The following is a 15,002-nucleotide window of genomic DNA, read 5'->3' on the forward strand; positions in this document are numbered from 1 at the left end:
GCAGTCGTTGATGATCTGAAGTCGGGGAAATTGGTACTTGATCCCGATCATGTCTGCCAACTGAAAGGCACTGAGCTTGTCAAGCAAATCAAAATGTGGAACACTTTGATCACCATGGGTGTGAAAGTGAATGAAGCAGCAAAACTGAAAGGTTTGAGCACTCAGAAGGTCCAGCTTAAAAAGGATGGTGTCAAGCATGTGGTCGAAGCAAACCGATCATTTAAGCTGTCTGATGTGCCACTGTTACATACCACAGGCACAGACGCTGAAGACATCGACAACAGTGGTTCAGGGCTCGCGACTGATCCCAGTGACAGTGATGGTGGTCATTCCTCGTCAGATGAGGAGTTGGAGGATGTTGTGTGTGAGGAACCCTTCAAATTCAAGCAAACTGGTGCGTGGGTTATAGTAGCGTTTGCAGGAGGTTCCTGGTATCCTGGGAATGTTTCTGAAATCACCGAAGGAGGTACCTCAGCTTTAGTTGACTATTTCCATCCTTGTTCGTCAAAGCTCCCAACGCCCAGTGGTACCTTGTTTCGACGGCCCAGCAAACCTGACCTGTTTGACACTGATAGTGCTAGTGTATTCCTGTGGGATGTCATCATGGTCATGGACCCGGTTTCCAACAGTTGTCGTCAGTACCGCCTATCAGTTGATATAGATTGTGTGAACAATCAATACCGAGCGTTTGCAGAGCAACACAACATTCCACAGTAGATGGTTGGTAGTGTATATACATTTACATGTATGTAGATGTGTGCTTTATTGAACCCATGATCATTATCTATGTACGTGACTAGTGGCTACTGTCCGTATCGACTACTTCGCCAGTTTTATTGTAATTAACAGCAAAGGTGTGTTAACTCTGACATCTGTGACTGTGTGAACAGCAAGGAGGCATGGCCATGTGACATGCCCGAGTGTTAACACGCCATTTTTGTGAATCATGGTCACTGGTGACGGTTATGACTCGTGATCTTCAGTTGACAGTTGAATTCATGACTGGCTTCTGAAAAGAGAACATTTGTAGATTGTGAATTATGAATTGTATTAACATAACCCTGTCTGCATGTGACAGGACATAGACACTAGTTATACATGTAGAAGACAAGTTGAAGACTGCCAGACAATAATGTCTAATGAAATGGTAGGTCAGCAAATTGTGTTGAATTTTTGAGTAGTGTTGTGCTGAAAATCGTCGCTCCGTGGGTCAAGAGCAGATTTCCTCGGACAATTACAAACTTTAGCATTTTCAAAGCTTGATAAAATGAAAATGGTGTAAGCAAATTGCTTCATCCTTTAAATATGTCTTAAATAAATTGGTGTAAAGACATCTACAAAGTTTCAGGCTTGTAGCTGCAATACTTTTTGAGTAGTGTTGTGATGAAAATCGTCACTCCTTGGGTCAAGAGCAGATTTCCTCGGACAATTACAAAATGTAGCATTTTCAAAACTTGATAAAATGAAAATGGTGTAAGCAAATTTCTTCATCCTTTGAATATGTCTTTAGTAAATTGGTGTAAAGACAACTGCAAAGTTTCAAGCCTGTAGCGGTAGTACTTTTTGAGTAGTGTTGTGATGAAAATCGTCACTCCTTGGGTCAAGAGCAGATTTCCTCGGACAATTACAAAATATAGCATTTTCAAAACTTGATAAAATGAAAATGGTGTAAGCAAATTGCTTCATCCTTCGAACATGCCTTTAGTAAATTGGTGTAAAAACACCTACAAAGTTTTCAGACTGTAGCTATAAAACATTTTGAGTATTGTTGCGATGAAAATCTCTGTTTCACAAAAATTGCCATATTCATCTTTGACCCCAAAATATGACAAATCATGATTTTTTCAACATTTAGAGTATCTGAACAGCAAACAATTGATTTTTCATCATGTTATCATGCTACCAACATTTTAAAACACACAGAGTGAATTTCAGAAGAGTTTATCACAAATGTGGCAGATACACATTTTTTATGCCCGAAAAGTAGCCAGAATTGTAAAAAATGTCATTTTCATGACTTCAAAATTTCAAAAGTTGTTGAGCTACAGTCTTGAGGTTTTGTATATTACTTTAAAAAAATGTTATGGAAACATGTGCTTAAGATATATAGCATTACTCTTTAATTTTAATTTTTATTGAGTACTGAAATTGCTACTACAGGCCAATATGCGTTTGCGTCAAATTGACTGGAGAAGCAATTTTGGATAAACTTTAAAAAAAAAGTAGTTAAGATACAGTTCTGATTCTTTGCACACACAATATCTAAGGCATGTGGACTATAAATACAGAATTACAGGTGATTTGCTGTCTTACTTTTAATTTTATGATATCCCAAACTTGCTCCATAAACTAAATTTGGCTATAGCCATGGGCCTCTCTACAGATGGGACATATACACACCAAATTTATCTAGAAATAGCTGCATTGCAGCAAGTTTGAATGACACCCAACGAGTGCCACATGCCTTTTTAGGTTTTACTGATCCAGTGTCAAATTCAAACATGTCTTTCATTGTAGCGGACCGTGAGGTTCGCCAGGGGTTGTAGTGACCGTAGCATAGTTCGCGTTGGGAGTAGTAAATGAGAATGAAGAGTGTTCTGGTTGTTACTTAATTTATTTCCCTTGTGATACACTCGATCAGTGAGGTTGTGAGCTCCAGTGACCAGAGTTAAACCACAGCCACAGGAAGGGTGGTGTCCATTGGAGTATCGGCTGTCACAAAATGATCAGAACAAATAGTGGAGGATTTTGACGGACTCCAGTGCGTACCATTTACATTTACTCGTTTAATGGCAGTCAGCCACTTATCACGCCTCTCTGGACTCTTATGTCGTTTTGGCAGCTCAAAAAAAAGATCTCTTTATATCTGTGCAGTATATATGATTGTGACAACCTACTACTACACAACTTTTCGGCATATGCACAAGGAAATTAATATGCTTTAGGTTTGCAAATCGGGTATTGCGTGTGTAAGCTCACGGAGACAGGCTGTTCCTACTTTAATCTATACTATATTTAAATGCACGAAAGCAGGCATTTAAAAAACATCGTTACGACCTTTACACGGCAATACAATGCTAAGCTACAGTGAGGGTGGCTCCGTCTACCACAAACAAACACGGCCGACGGAGAAAGCCAACAGTCACATCGTGAGCTGTCAAACAGGCTTGAAATGGGTTGTGGGTCGTTACACCGGCCCCGATGACATCCTGATGTCATCTACCAACTGGTAACGACTCGATGGTTAATTGAGTGGCTAATCTAGCCTGACATCAAGCACGGGAGAGCTCAAAGGTTGACTTAGCCTAGTTGGGCCTCCAGGAGGCAGAGCTTGTCTACGGGGCGAGTGTAGACTCCTGACTGAGTCCTCACCTCCGCAGACCGAACGAGTCCATCCTTTCCTGGGAATGGTTGGGTAACGAGACCCAGCGGCCACTGACCGCGGGGGGAGTTCTCATACCTCTCTGATTCGCAATGAAGGTGAGAGCACAACAGGCTCACTAATATCATCAAAATTATTCATTATGGACGCTTAAAGTCAACGATTTGTGCTCTAAAATCGGCCTCAACGTAATGTCAAGCGAGCGAAGGCGCTGCCATGTTGGATGACGTAGGCTAAGTCTGATGCACTGATTGGTCTGAGATGGAGTTATCGGCTTTTGCTAAAAAACGAGCATGGTGCATGTCGGCTTATGCAGTAAAACGTTATATTCAACTGAGAAATGCGAAGGATATAGCGGTATTTGCGAAGAAATAGATTTTACCTTCAGATGAAGATTGGTGTAAGCTATTTTGTGGTACACTTAAGTCAATATTTTCGGCAATGGCGTTTATCGGTTTTTGTGCCTGAACTCTTCATATGTTGATGACGTAACCATATGTGTAACAATAATGCAAGTATATCGGGAGTGAAGCAATGATGAAGATATAAATATGAATATAGAATATCAATATATCGCTATAGAATGTAATGTATGTTAAAGATATAGAAATGTTAAGAAATGCAAGTTTATTATTGTATGAACACAAGCATGTGTGCAATATGTAACCAATGTAAAATGCCGAAATATTGTAAAACGAGTGGAACATGCATATAGGTGTAAGAACTATATATAATCTTGTCTTGCTATATATGTATTAATATATACCAATGTAAGCATAGATGTACAAGTAATGGAACTGTATGCAGACTGAGGAAAGAACATATCAAGAAACAAATGCAGACATACATAATATATATATATACTGTAGTACATATATATATAGAAATTTAAGTGTTCTGAAATAGAAGTATAGAAAACACATGCAGATATTGGCGGCGTATATATGTCGTATAATGTTAAACATAGAAGAATATAAATCAACGGAAGAGTAGAGAGCAGCGTGTGAGATGTTACGAAGGCGCGCCGAGCGACACACACACCTGGAAGAATTAGCGTGGGTTTTATCAGATGTTGCTTGTCTATATACGGCGTTGGCTATGACCACTGTATTCCCCCCTTGACGCTACACTGGCCTCTCGGTTTAGTTACTCGATGAGTAATCGACGTGGGAGCGAGCACCAGTCTAACCCTTACGCGCGCCCAGCGACACAGATGTGTGCAGCAAGCATTGCTGGAAGAGGGGGCGGGGGCGAATTGACATGCACATGACCACATGGCCGCGAGAGGGCAGTAGGCAACAGTGAACAGCAATGGCGGACTGTTTGTGATTTCATTTATGAGTTTCCGAAAAAGCGAGGAATATCAACGGATTTCGAAAGAGGAAGTAGTATGAGTGCGTAAATGCAGCGCGCAAATACGCAGATAGATTTGAGGGCCGTAGCACAGGAACATCACAGGAAATTCTCGCGCGTAGCAATGGTGCAAAACTGTCGGAAACGGGCTAGTAGTGTCTGTTAAAGGCCGTTTTTCCCTCACTTTCTGTAAAGTAACATGTTTCTCGGTCGAAATTAACAAAGAACACCTTCAAGAACACCCCTGTCGATTTTAAAGGGGCTAACCCTTCTTTAAGCGGCAGAGCGTCTGGAACAGCCTCTTTGCATTCAAGACGAAGGGAGAGGCGAATCCGAGGGGATCGTACACCGAGCTGGTGACGCTCAGGAGCCCCCTCTTAGTATTAGGCTTCTCCTGCACGTGAACATCAAACGAGAACTCGTCCGAGTCCACTCTCCACGTGTTACCCAGAACACGTTCAGAGGGCAGTTCGTCTAGGTCGAGATCGAGAGAGGCAACCGTCTTGGCCCGTTCGATAACCGGAACTGACTGCATGACCGAGCGAGAGTTGCTCAGCCACTTGGTCAGCCGGAACCCACCCAAGGAGAGCAGGTCTCGAAGTTGGGAAAACCAGCCGGATAGCGGCACCCTCGTCAGCCACAGACTTCAGGCAGTCGTCGACGTAAAAATTCTTCTCAGCGGTCGCAATAGTTTCCGGGTCAAATTTGTCGCTGTTGTCGTGCGCTGTACGCCTCAGTGCAAAGCTCGCACAGCTAGGCGACCAGACACCACCGAAGAGATGGCTGGTCATGCGGTAGGTGGTTGGAGGCTTGTCGATGTCGTCCTCCTCCCACCACAGAAACCGAAGGGCGTCTCGGTCAGCGGCGTGAACGCGGACCTGGTAAAACATTCCTTCAATGTCTGCCATAAGCGCTACATGCTCCTCCCGGAACCTCAGGAGCACCCCAATGAGCTTGTTGTTAAGGTCAGGTCCTTGATGCACTTGATCGTTTAGTGAGGTGCCTCGACACCTCGCCGCACAGTCGAACACTGGGCGGACCTTGTCCGGTTTCCGCGGGTTCACCACAGGATGGTGGGGGAGATACCACACATACCCGTCCTTACGGTCCACCTCAGCAGACGGGACGGGCTCGGCATACCCCTTGTCGATGCTATCTCGGATGCCGGCAATGTACCTTGTACGCAGGACCGGATCCTTAGCGAGCCGCCTGGCCAACGAGTGAAGACGGGTCTCGGCCCTGTGTCGGCTATCAGGTAGGTAAGGTGGTCGTGTCTTAAACGGTATGCCCATCGAGTAATGTGACCCGCTCTGAGAGATGGTATCCTCCCAGAGGGAGATCACCTTCCGGTCATTTACAGACATAGCCGTCTCGGTTGGGATGAATGGCTCATCCTGTCGCCAAAGCATCTCCACCTGCTGTTGTAGTTGGTCGTCGCGAGTCGTCGTCTGGCAGTGCGAGGAGACGTGTCGTGCTCCATCGCTTTGGCCAACCGGACCACGTATGGTCCAGCCGAGAGACGTGCGGACGGCGAACGGCTCGCCCTCCTTGCCACGGATCACCTCTTCAGGGATGTCCACATCTGGCAGGTCTCCCCCGATCAATAGTTGCACCTCAGATACGTTTATCTCAGGCAGGGATATGTCCTTCAGGTGCTCCCACATGGAGAGCTGCTCGTTGATGGCCAGAGATTCCAACCCAACGTTCAGACAAGGTCGGATCATCACCTCGTACATATTGTAGCGATTTTCCCCTGACAGGTTTTCAATCTGCAGGTTGACGAGTGAGACCTTCTCAGACTCCTCCTTCTTGTCGATGGTAGTCAGTCGAATAATGCCGTCAGATCGTCGGAGTCCGAGCGTGTCTGCCAGTCCCTCGGAGCACCAGCTGTGAGTCGACCCACTGTCCAGCAAGGCGTACGCCATGGTGGACCGCATACCGTCGACGCTCTTGGCGACGACAGGTACTATGGGAAGGGATATCCTCCCAGTCCTCGGACCGGTGGAGTTACAACCAACCTTCACGCTAAGGTTGGCAGTAGATGTGGGAGTCAGTGTAGGCGTCGGTGGTGCAGTCTCGGGTGGATGAATCCACGTGTTGTGCTTCTTCCCGCAGCCGGCAGCACTGCACACCCAAGGGCGTTGGCACTTCTGACTGTGATGCCCAGGCCCCAGACAATTGAAGCACCTGTCGTGATCAGTCAGAAACTTTGTGCGCAGTGGCACGGTCATGCTGCGGAAACCCGGACACTTGTTTAGATAATGGTCCTCAGTGCACTGTGGGCACTGAGGCATTCTTGATAGTGTCGTTGAGGTGGGAGTTGAAGTTGAGGCCGCCTTGACGCCTGTGCTGAAGTTCTGTCTTTGTCGAAGTTTAGCTTTGTTAGGGCTAGGCCTCGGAGCAGGAGCGAGCGTCCTCTCCTTAGAGCTGAGGAGGGAGCCAAAGACCGGGTCAGCCCTCTTTTTTGCTTCCCTCTCAATGAAGACGACCACATCCTGGAATGTAGGGCGCCTACCAGTCTCAGTTATACGCAGGTTCTGATTCTGCCACTTCCCTTTCATGTCACGAGGAAGTTTCTCCACGATGCTGAGCAGGCACCTGCTACCGCTAAGCTCGTCTAGAGATTTCATGGCCGTCAGGGTCTGGAGGCAGGCACGAAGGTCGTCCGCCATCTCCTGCAGCTGGTCGTCGTTGGTGACATTAGGCTTGTTGAGGACCTTCTGGATCCAAGCCTCGGACACGTGATGGTTGTTACCGAATTTGGCCCGAAGACACTTCTTAGCATCCTCGAACCCCTTGTCGTGGTCACTATCGTAGATAAAGTGCGCTATGGCACTGTTGGCCTTGCCCGTCGTTAACTCTAGCAGGCGGAGAAGTTTATCTCCGCTGCTCACGGTGGGTTTATCTACCGCATGGCTAAAGTGACGTTCGAATTGCCAGTACTTCAACGGATCCCCACTAAATACAGGAGGCCTTGAGGTGGGGAGGCGGATCATGTCCACTAGGGACTGACTTTGGTACCTTGATTGTTCAGCAAACTGCATGAATGATGATTGCTCAGACGAGAGTGTGTCACGAGCGATTCCCGCGGGTGTGAGACCCCGGTTGTCGTTAGTGTACCTCGGCGTCTCCGGGTAGTTGGGGACAGGTGTGGCGCCCACCGGGTTAAGAGTTGGGGTTCTAAGAGTTGGTTGGGGAGTTGAGTGGTAAACTCCAGCAGGTTCCCTACGTTCCAGGGTCTGCTTGAGGTTGCCGGTCTGAATGGTGAGCTCTGCCTTTCGCTGTACGGACTCGAGCTCATCCTGAAGGCCTTTCAGTTCGAGCTCTTGTTCGCGTATCAGCTGCTCTCTACGCCTAGCCTCTATCTTGAGCGCTCTTATTTCTAGCCGCTGTCGTTGTTGCTCTTGATATTCGTCAAGCGGTAGTCGTTCTGGTAGTTGTGGTTGTTGTTGTTGTTCTTCTTCTTGATCTTCGTCAAGCGGTAGCTGTGGTGGTGGTTGTTGTTGTTGTTGTTGTTGTTCTTCTTCTTCCACGTGATTGGCTTCCACCAACCAAGCGTTAATGCTCGTAATGAAGTCTTGGTAATTGGCCCGGGACCACCCGGTAGGTAGTCGACAGCCCTGTCGAATGCCACGCCAGGTTCCAATAGATTCACATAGGCATCGTGGGCCTCTGTCACTCGCTCGAGTGCTGCGCCCAGGTTGGGGAGGACGTCCTCGACTTCCTGTACGTCTCCAGCGTTCCTGAAGGCCCGGGTGATGGTCATCAGCCGCGTCAGTGCTGCCTTTGCGGCCTTGCGAGCGTTCTTAGCCTCATTGAGATCCATAATTGTAAAGTTCTTGTTCTTGTTCAGTAATTGTTCGTACTCGATCGTGTTTAACTGTAGCGGACCGTGAGGTTCGCCAGGGGTTGTAGTGACCGTAGCATAGTTCGCGTGGAGTAGTAAATGAGAATGAGAGAGTGTTCTGGTTGTTACTTAATTTGAATTTCCCTTGTGATACGACTCAATCAGTGAGGTTGTGAGCTCCAGTGACCAGAGTATAAACTAATAGAAACAAAAACAAAACCGAGATTTACAATCAGCGAATGGAAAGACAAGTATCGTTAATACGACAGGAAAATAGGTCGATCGTTAAATAGGTAAAATATTATATGCATATTGATGCTAACGAACGATGCGTTTAAAGCTAGTTTACGCCCTATAGGCTGAGAGGTTATACATGTACGTTCCTATATAAATTATATATACGCTATAAATTTACCATAAATTTCCACAACTAGCAGAAAATAGACTTAAATCAATAAAGGTAATTCCTCTAGATCACATAGATGTTACAATAACGCTCGATGGCGTGTAGATGACGAGATATTTAGATATTTAAATTACAGTAGGCACACAGGCCACAGGCACATTGCGGACCGTTTCCAATAATTAAAAATGATGGTTAATAAAATTAACAACTTGTCGTAGCTACTATACCAACCAGCAAATCAGTCGAATGTTTGAATTTGACCTAATAACCTTCACTTCAACACCGTTAAATACACGCGCTGCAACACATAGCCCGTCACGCCATGTGATGCACAAATACCAGTAGATAGGAGAAGGTGGGAAAGCGTAATTCACAGAATTCCGAACTTCCTCACTTTGTCGCAGCACTAGAGGAGAAATAAAACGAGTCCAAACGCCATGATATTGGCATCTGTGTGTAGCTGAATGGTCATTGTTCGAAATATACGTCTTGCAACTTGGATACCACACACTTTACCCAGAATTATATGAAAAATCCTGTTCGATTCTGGCCGGCCAATTTCCCATGAAGACATTTGTACGGTGACAAGTTAATGAGCTAATGCGGCGCATTGCCACTCTGGGAGGAGTTGCATTGCCGCCTTGCCCAAGCTCCAAAAACGAGCGGCTAATCGTATTTGGCACAAAGAGTGAGTCACATGGGCGACTATCGTTGATTGGGTCAAGGATAATAAGAGCAGTGAGGGATTTCCGGGCATGTTCGGTCCCGTGTACAAATCGGTCTTCATGGGGAAATTTGCTGGCAAATTCGAAACAGGATTTTTCATATAATTCTGGCGGGTAAAAGGTGTGGGTACCAAGTTGCAAGACGTATCTATGTTCGAACAAAGGACCATTCAGACTACACACCAGATGCCAAATATCATGGCGTTTTGACGTTTATTTCTCCTCTAGTGCGGCGACAAAAGTGAAGGCGTTCTTGGAATTATCTGTTGATCACGCTTTCTACACCTTCTCTATCTACGTGTATTGCTGCTATGCACAATGGCGTGTCGGGGGGGCTATGTGTTGCAAGCGCTGTATTTAACGGTGTTAGAAGTTGAAGTTATTAGGTCAAAATCAAACATTAGACGTAGTGCTGTACTGTAGTAGTAGGCTACTGACAAGTTGTATTGTATTAACCATCATTATTTATATTGAAACGGTCAAGTTTGCAGTGCACAGGCCATGCAACTTGATATAAAATATACAGGGCTAATATAGCGTACAAACTTACAGTGAAATCGGGCTATACATTAGATAGTTGTGACAAACGTACAGCGGGTATCAAAAATTGCCACTTACCAACGTTGGGAAGTCAAGTTTTCCGAATAGAAATTGGTTAATTTAGTCTAAACTAAGATAAATGTTGTTGACTTGACAAATGTCCGATTGCTCACACTCGCGTGGCTACCGTGGCTCCCTCTCTCGTTGACAGCGTGGGTTGTTCTAACCTTATAGTTTCGTAGTTTACACTTTAACAAGTTTTAGTTTAAATTAATTAAATAGACAGGTTGGGTCCTACTTTAATCTATACTATATTTAAATGCACGAAAGCAGGCATTTAAAAAACATCGTTACGACCTTTACACGGCATACAATGCTAAGCTACAGTGAGGGAGGCTCCGTCTACCACAAACAAACACGGCCGACGGAGAAGCAACAGTCACATCGTGAGCATGTCAAACAGGCTTGAAATGGGTTGGGGTCGTTACAATAATAATAATAATAATAATAATAATAATAATAATAATCAATAATAATAATAATTAGATGCGGACACGGCCACCCAGAAAGGCACCGGCTAATGAGTGATCCATTTTTAGAAATAATAATAAACAATCATTAACTTAGAGCACTCGGAAGAGCGCAGACCTCCGCAAGTGCAGTCTTATCAAATTCTCTCACTGTGAAAAATTTTAGTAATTAATTAATAATAATTTCTGACCTATCCTGAAAATTTAATTAATTAATTGGATCCGGATCACACCAAAATGTAATCAATTCTAAGTTAGCGCCCATTTCTGACCTATCCTGAAAATTTTATTAATTAAATTAAATTAATTGGATGTCCGGATCCACCAAAAATCTAATCAATTCTATGTTAGCCATTCGACCTATCCTAAAAAAAATTATGACAATAACGTCATAACCTTTTCAGTTAAGGCTGTACACAAAGAAACCATCGCACAAACCCACAAACCAACAAACAAACACACGCCGGTGAAAACATAACCTCCTGCCAACCCATTGGCGGAGGTAATAAGAGCCACATATATATTATATATATATATATATACATATATTATAATAGTATATTTACATTAATTATATCACATATAGATCTACCGATTAGGTATGTCTGGATCACCCGAAACGAGATCTTTTCGCTGGCTCTGTCGATTAGACACTCTCTCGTCCCGCAGACTTGTCGTTCGCGTTGATACTTTGTCCCCTGTCCGCACGGTCGGCTCCAGTTTATAAGCCTCGTGCTGACGCGATCACCATAGTAGCATTATCGAAAACATTCAATCATCTACGGGCGGGCAAATACTGGTAGAAACATTCCCAGCAGGTTCGCGGTATATTCCAACACACAGGTGTGTTCATTCCGTCACGTATCACGAACACAGCAGCAGCAGCAAAAGTTCGTTCAGGGGGGGGGAATCATCACTTATATCATCATCAGTCAGCAGGCAGCAGCAGCAGCAGCAAACAGGCAGCAGAAGGAACACCACCACCACCAGCAAGCAGCAGCAGCAGCAGCAGCCAGCAGCACGCAAACAGGCAGCAGAAAGCAAACACCACACCAGCAGGCAGGCAGCAGCAGCACGCAGTCTAACAGCAGGCAGAAGAAACACCACACCACCACGCAGCAGCAGGCAGCAAAGCCGACGCAAGTAGCAGTAGGCAGCAGCAGTAGCGTAGCAGCAGGCAGGCAAGGTAGCAGTAGTAGCAGTAGCAGCAACCGCAGCAGCGGCACCACCACCACCACCAGCAGCAGCAGCAAGGCAAGCAGCAGCAGTACAGTAGCAGCAGGCAGCAGTAGCAGCAGTAGCAGTATAGAGCAGTAGCAGCAAGTAAGCCAAGCAGCAGACGAAGGCCAGCAGTAGCAGTAGTGCCAGTAGCAGCAACAGCAGCAGGAGTAGGCAGCAGCAGTAGTATCATCAGTCATTATCACAGCAAGCAGCACAGCAGCGATCATCATCAGCGGAAAGCTAGTAGAAGTAGCAGCAGACAGGCACACACAACTATTAGCATCAGCCAGCAGCACGATGTCCCACACCCGCAGCCTCTGGCTTCGAGTCAACGCTCGCGTTAGGTATTCACGAGCAGGCTAGATCCTGATCTTATTATAAATTATGAATTTTCTCGCTGCATGCTGGTCGGCGCTTGGAATATTACTCCAGCGTATCGCTTATTTCCGTAGGTAATTTGTGTGTGTGTGTGTGTGTGGTGTGTGTGTGTGTGTGTGTGTGTGTGTTGTTGTGTGTTGTGTGTGTGTGTTGTGTGTGCTGTGTGTGTGTGTTCTGTGTGTGTGTGTCGTTTGATGTGTAGGTGTGTGTGTGTGGTGTGGTTGTGTGTGTGTGTGGTGTGTGTGTGTAGTCGTGTGGGTGGTATCGTGTCGTGGGTGTGTGTGGTTGGGGGGACATCGTGTGCGGCACCTGCGCAGTGTAGTATGTCTACATGTGTGTGCGTGCATGTGCATGTATGTATGCGTGTGTACGTGTGTGTGTGCGTGCCTGCGCATGTATGTATGCGTGTCTATGTGTGTGTGCGCACCTGCGCATGTATGTATGTGTGTCTACGTGTGTGTGCGCACCTGCGCATGTATGTATGCATGTCTACATGTGTGTGCGTGCATGCTCATGTATGTATGCGTGTCTACATGTGTGTGCGTGCATGCTCATGTATGTATGCATGTCTACGTGTGTGTGCGTGCATGGGCATGTATGTGTGCGTGTCTACGTGTGTGCGTGCATGCGGGTGTATGTATGCGTGTCTACGTGTGTGTGCGTGCATGCGCATGTATGTATGCGTGTCTACGTGTGTGTGCGTGCCTGGGCATGTATGTATGCGTGTCTACGTGTGTGTGCGTGCATGCGCATGTATGTATGTGTGTCTACGTGTGTGTGCGTGAATGCGCATGTATGTATGCGTGTCTACGTGTGTGTGTGCGTGCATGCGCATGTATGTATGCGTGTCTACGTGTGTATGCATTCATACGCACGTATGTATGTGTGTCTACGTGTGTGTGCGTGCCTGCGCATGTATGTATGCGTGTCTACGTGTGTGTGCGTGCCTGCGATTATATGTATGTGTGTCTACGTGTGTGTGCGTGCATGCAGATATATGCATGCGTGTCTACGTGTGTGTGCGTGCCTGCGCATGTATGTATGTGTGTCTACGTGTGTGTGCGCACCTGCGCATGTATGTATGTGTGTCTACACGTGTGTGCGTGCATGCGCGTTTATGTCAGCTCACGCGTGTGATAGTGCGTTTCTGCGTGCGGGCGTGCGTATTCTCGTGTGCGTGCGTGCGTGCCCGCGTGTACGTGTGTGTAACGCATGCATAACGCATTTTTTACTCCGTGTTTTTAAACACGTTTACGTTAATTGAGTTTAAAGTTTAGGGTCTAGCTCATGAGCTAGCAGAGTTCATTACATCTATACATACTTTTTCTTCCCGCAGTCTCCATATTCTGCGTGCACTAGTGGTGGCCCCTAGTTCACAGAGAACGAGATCTCAGCTAGCTAAACAACAAAAATATTTATAGTAAAGATGATATTTCCAATTGTGTTTAAGCCGTGTACAAATATACCGTGCTCTTGACAACTGTTGCCGCCTGAAAACTGAAGCCCATTTTCACTCAAATTGGAAAATACGAAAATAATTGTTGCTAACAGGTTAATTACGTGGATCTCTCTTGAATTAAAGGCACTGTTAATAAGACTATAAATTATTATTCGATTAACCTATTTCAAGATCTGTATACAACAGGTCTTAGTTAGAGCCAGTCTGTGATCAATCAGTCGAAGTGAGTCGTGATTTACCTTTAAAACAGCTGAGTGAAAATCGGTTGACAATTTTCTAATAAACAATGCTTTTTACAGCAACACGTTATATTTGTCGTGAAATTTTATGCTATTTGTAACAACATATTATACTATTTTTACCAGAGTATATTAGCGCATTTCCTCTGTATAAATTTTCTAATTGTTTCTAGAACTCGAACCGGTAACGTTTCACCTAATATCATTCGCATGTCGCGCAAATTGTTTCTGCGCGCGTATATTCTGTTGTTCTTATGCTAATACACCACCTTTCTCTTATCGCATCTATCGCTCTCTATGTGCAGCATTTCGCTGATGGTTATCGTATTTCTTTCTGATGAGGTGATTCAGTAAATACGGTAGCGACGAGATACCTGGAGAAGAAAAATATCTGCAGTGAGCAAACTTACAATTTGATTTACGGAAGCATCATGTGAATGCATATATATATATATATATATATATATATATATATATATATATATATATATACCGCGTGTAATTAAAAAAAAAATTCAGATGGTGCTGATATGTGATGTGTGTCAACATATCCTAATATATGAATATTAAATATAGGTAGGCCGGTGACGTGAGGCAGCAGGAGAGAAGTAGAGAGCAAACGATGTACATGGACACTTGTAAGGAATAACCAAACATCAAATAACACTTTACCTTAAAGTAAGATACATCGTCAGCGGAATTGTAACAGATAGTGTCTAAGACATAATGCACAGAAATAATGAGTGGTTGGGAATTTATCAATAATTGTCAATAATGGCAGGTACTGTGTTTGTACGCGCATGCATTCGTGTGCGTGCACGTATGTGTGCTTGTGTGTGTGTGTGTGTGTGTGTGTGTGTGTGTGTGTGTGTGTGTGTGTGTGTGTGTGTGTGTGTGTGTGTGTGTGTGTGTGTGTGTGTGT

At 45.2% G+C, this 15,002-nt stretch overlaps 1 protein-coding gene across 1 annotated transcript; it reads right to left on the reverse strand.

Annotated features, from left to right (window-relative positions):
• Positions 1-950: 950 nt before the first annotated feature.
• Positions 951-8,561, reverse strand: LOC106817630. Its single transcript, XM_014822312.1, has 4 exons — positions 8,288-8,561; positions 5,364-8,138; positions 5,003-5,209; positions 951-1,009 (listed from the first exon to the last, which is right to left on the reverse strand). Exons 1-4 carry the CDS (start codon positions 8,559-8,561, stop codon positions 951-953), a joined length of 3,315 nt encoding a protein of 1,104 aa, XP_014677798.1.
• Between the last annotated feature and the right edge of the window lie 6,441 nt (positions 8,562-15,002).

This window comes from Priapulus caudatus, unplaced genomic scaffold (genome assembly GCF_000485595.1).
Source record: "Priapulus caudatus unplaced genomic scaffold, Priapulus_caudatus-5.0.1 Scaffold1803, whole genome shotgun sequence".
NCBI classification, from domain to species: Eukaryota; Metazoa; Priapulida; class Priapulimorpha; order Priapulimorphida; family Priapulidae; genus Priapulus; species Priapulus caudatus.

What these genes read in the sequence shown, in the direction of transcription:
- LOC106817630 (XM_014822312.1), bottom strand. Translation starts at nt 8,561, where the DNA reads ATGGATCTCAATGAGGCTAAGAACGCTCGCAAGGCCGCAAAGGCAGCA. An exon ending in ATTACGAGCATTAACGCTTG is followed by an intron (nt 8,139 to 8,287) that starts GTTGGTGGAAGC and finishes ACGAATATCAAG; the next exon opens with AGCAACAACGACAGCGGCTA. An exon ending in GCTCTGCCGCTTAAAGAAGG is followed by an intron (nt 1,010 to 5,002) that starts GTTAGCCCCTTT and finishes TTCTCTTTTCAG; the next exon opens with AAGCCAGTCATGAATTCAAC.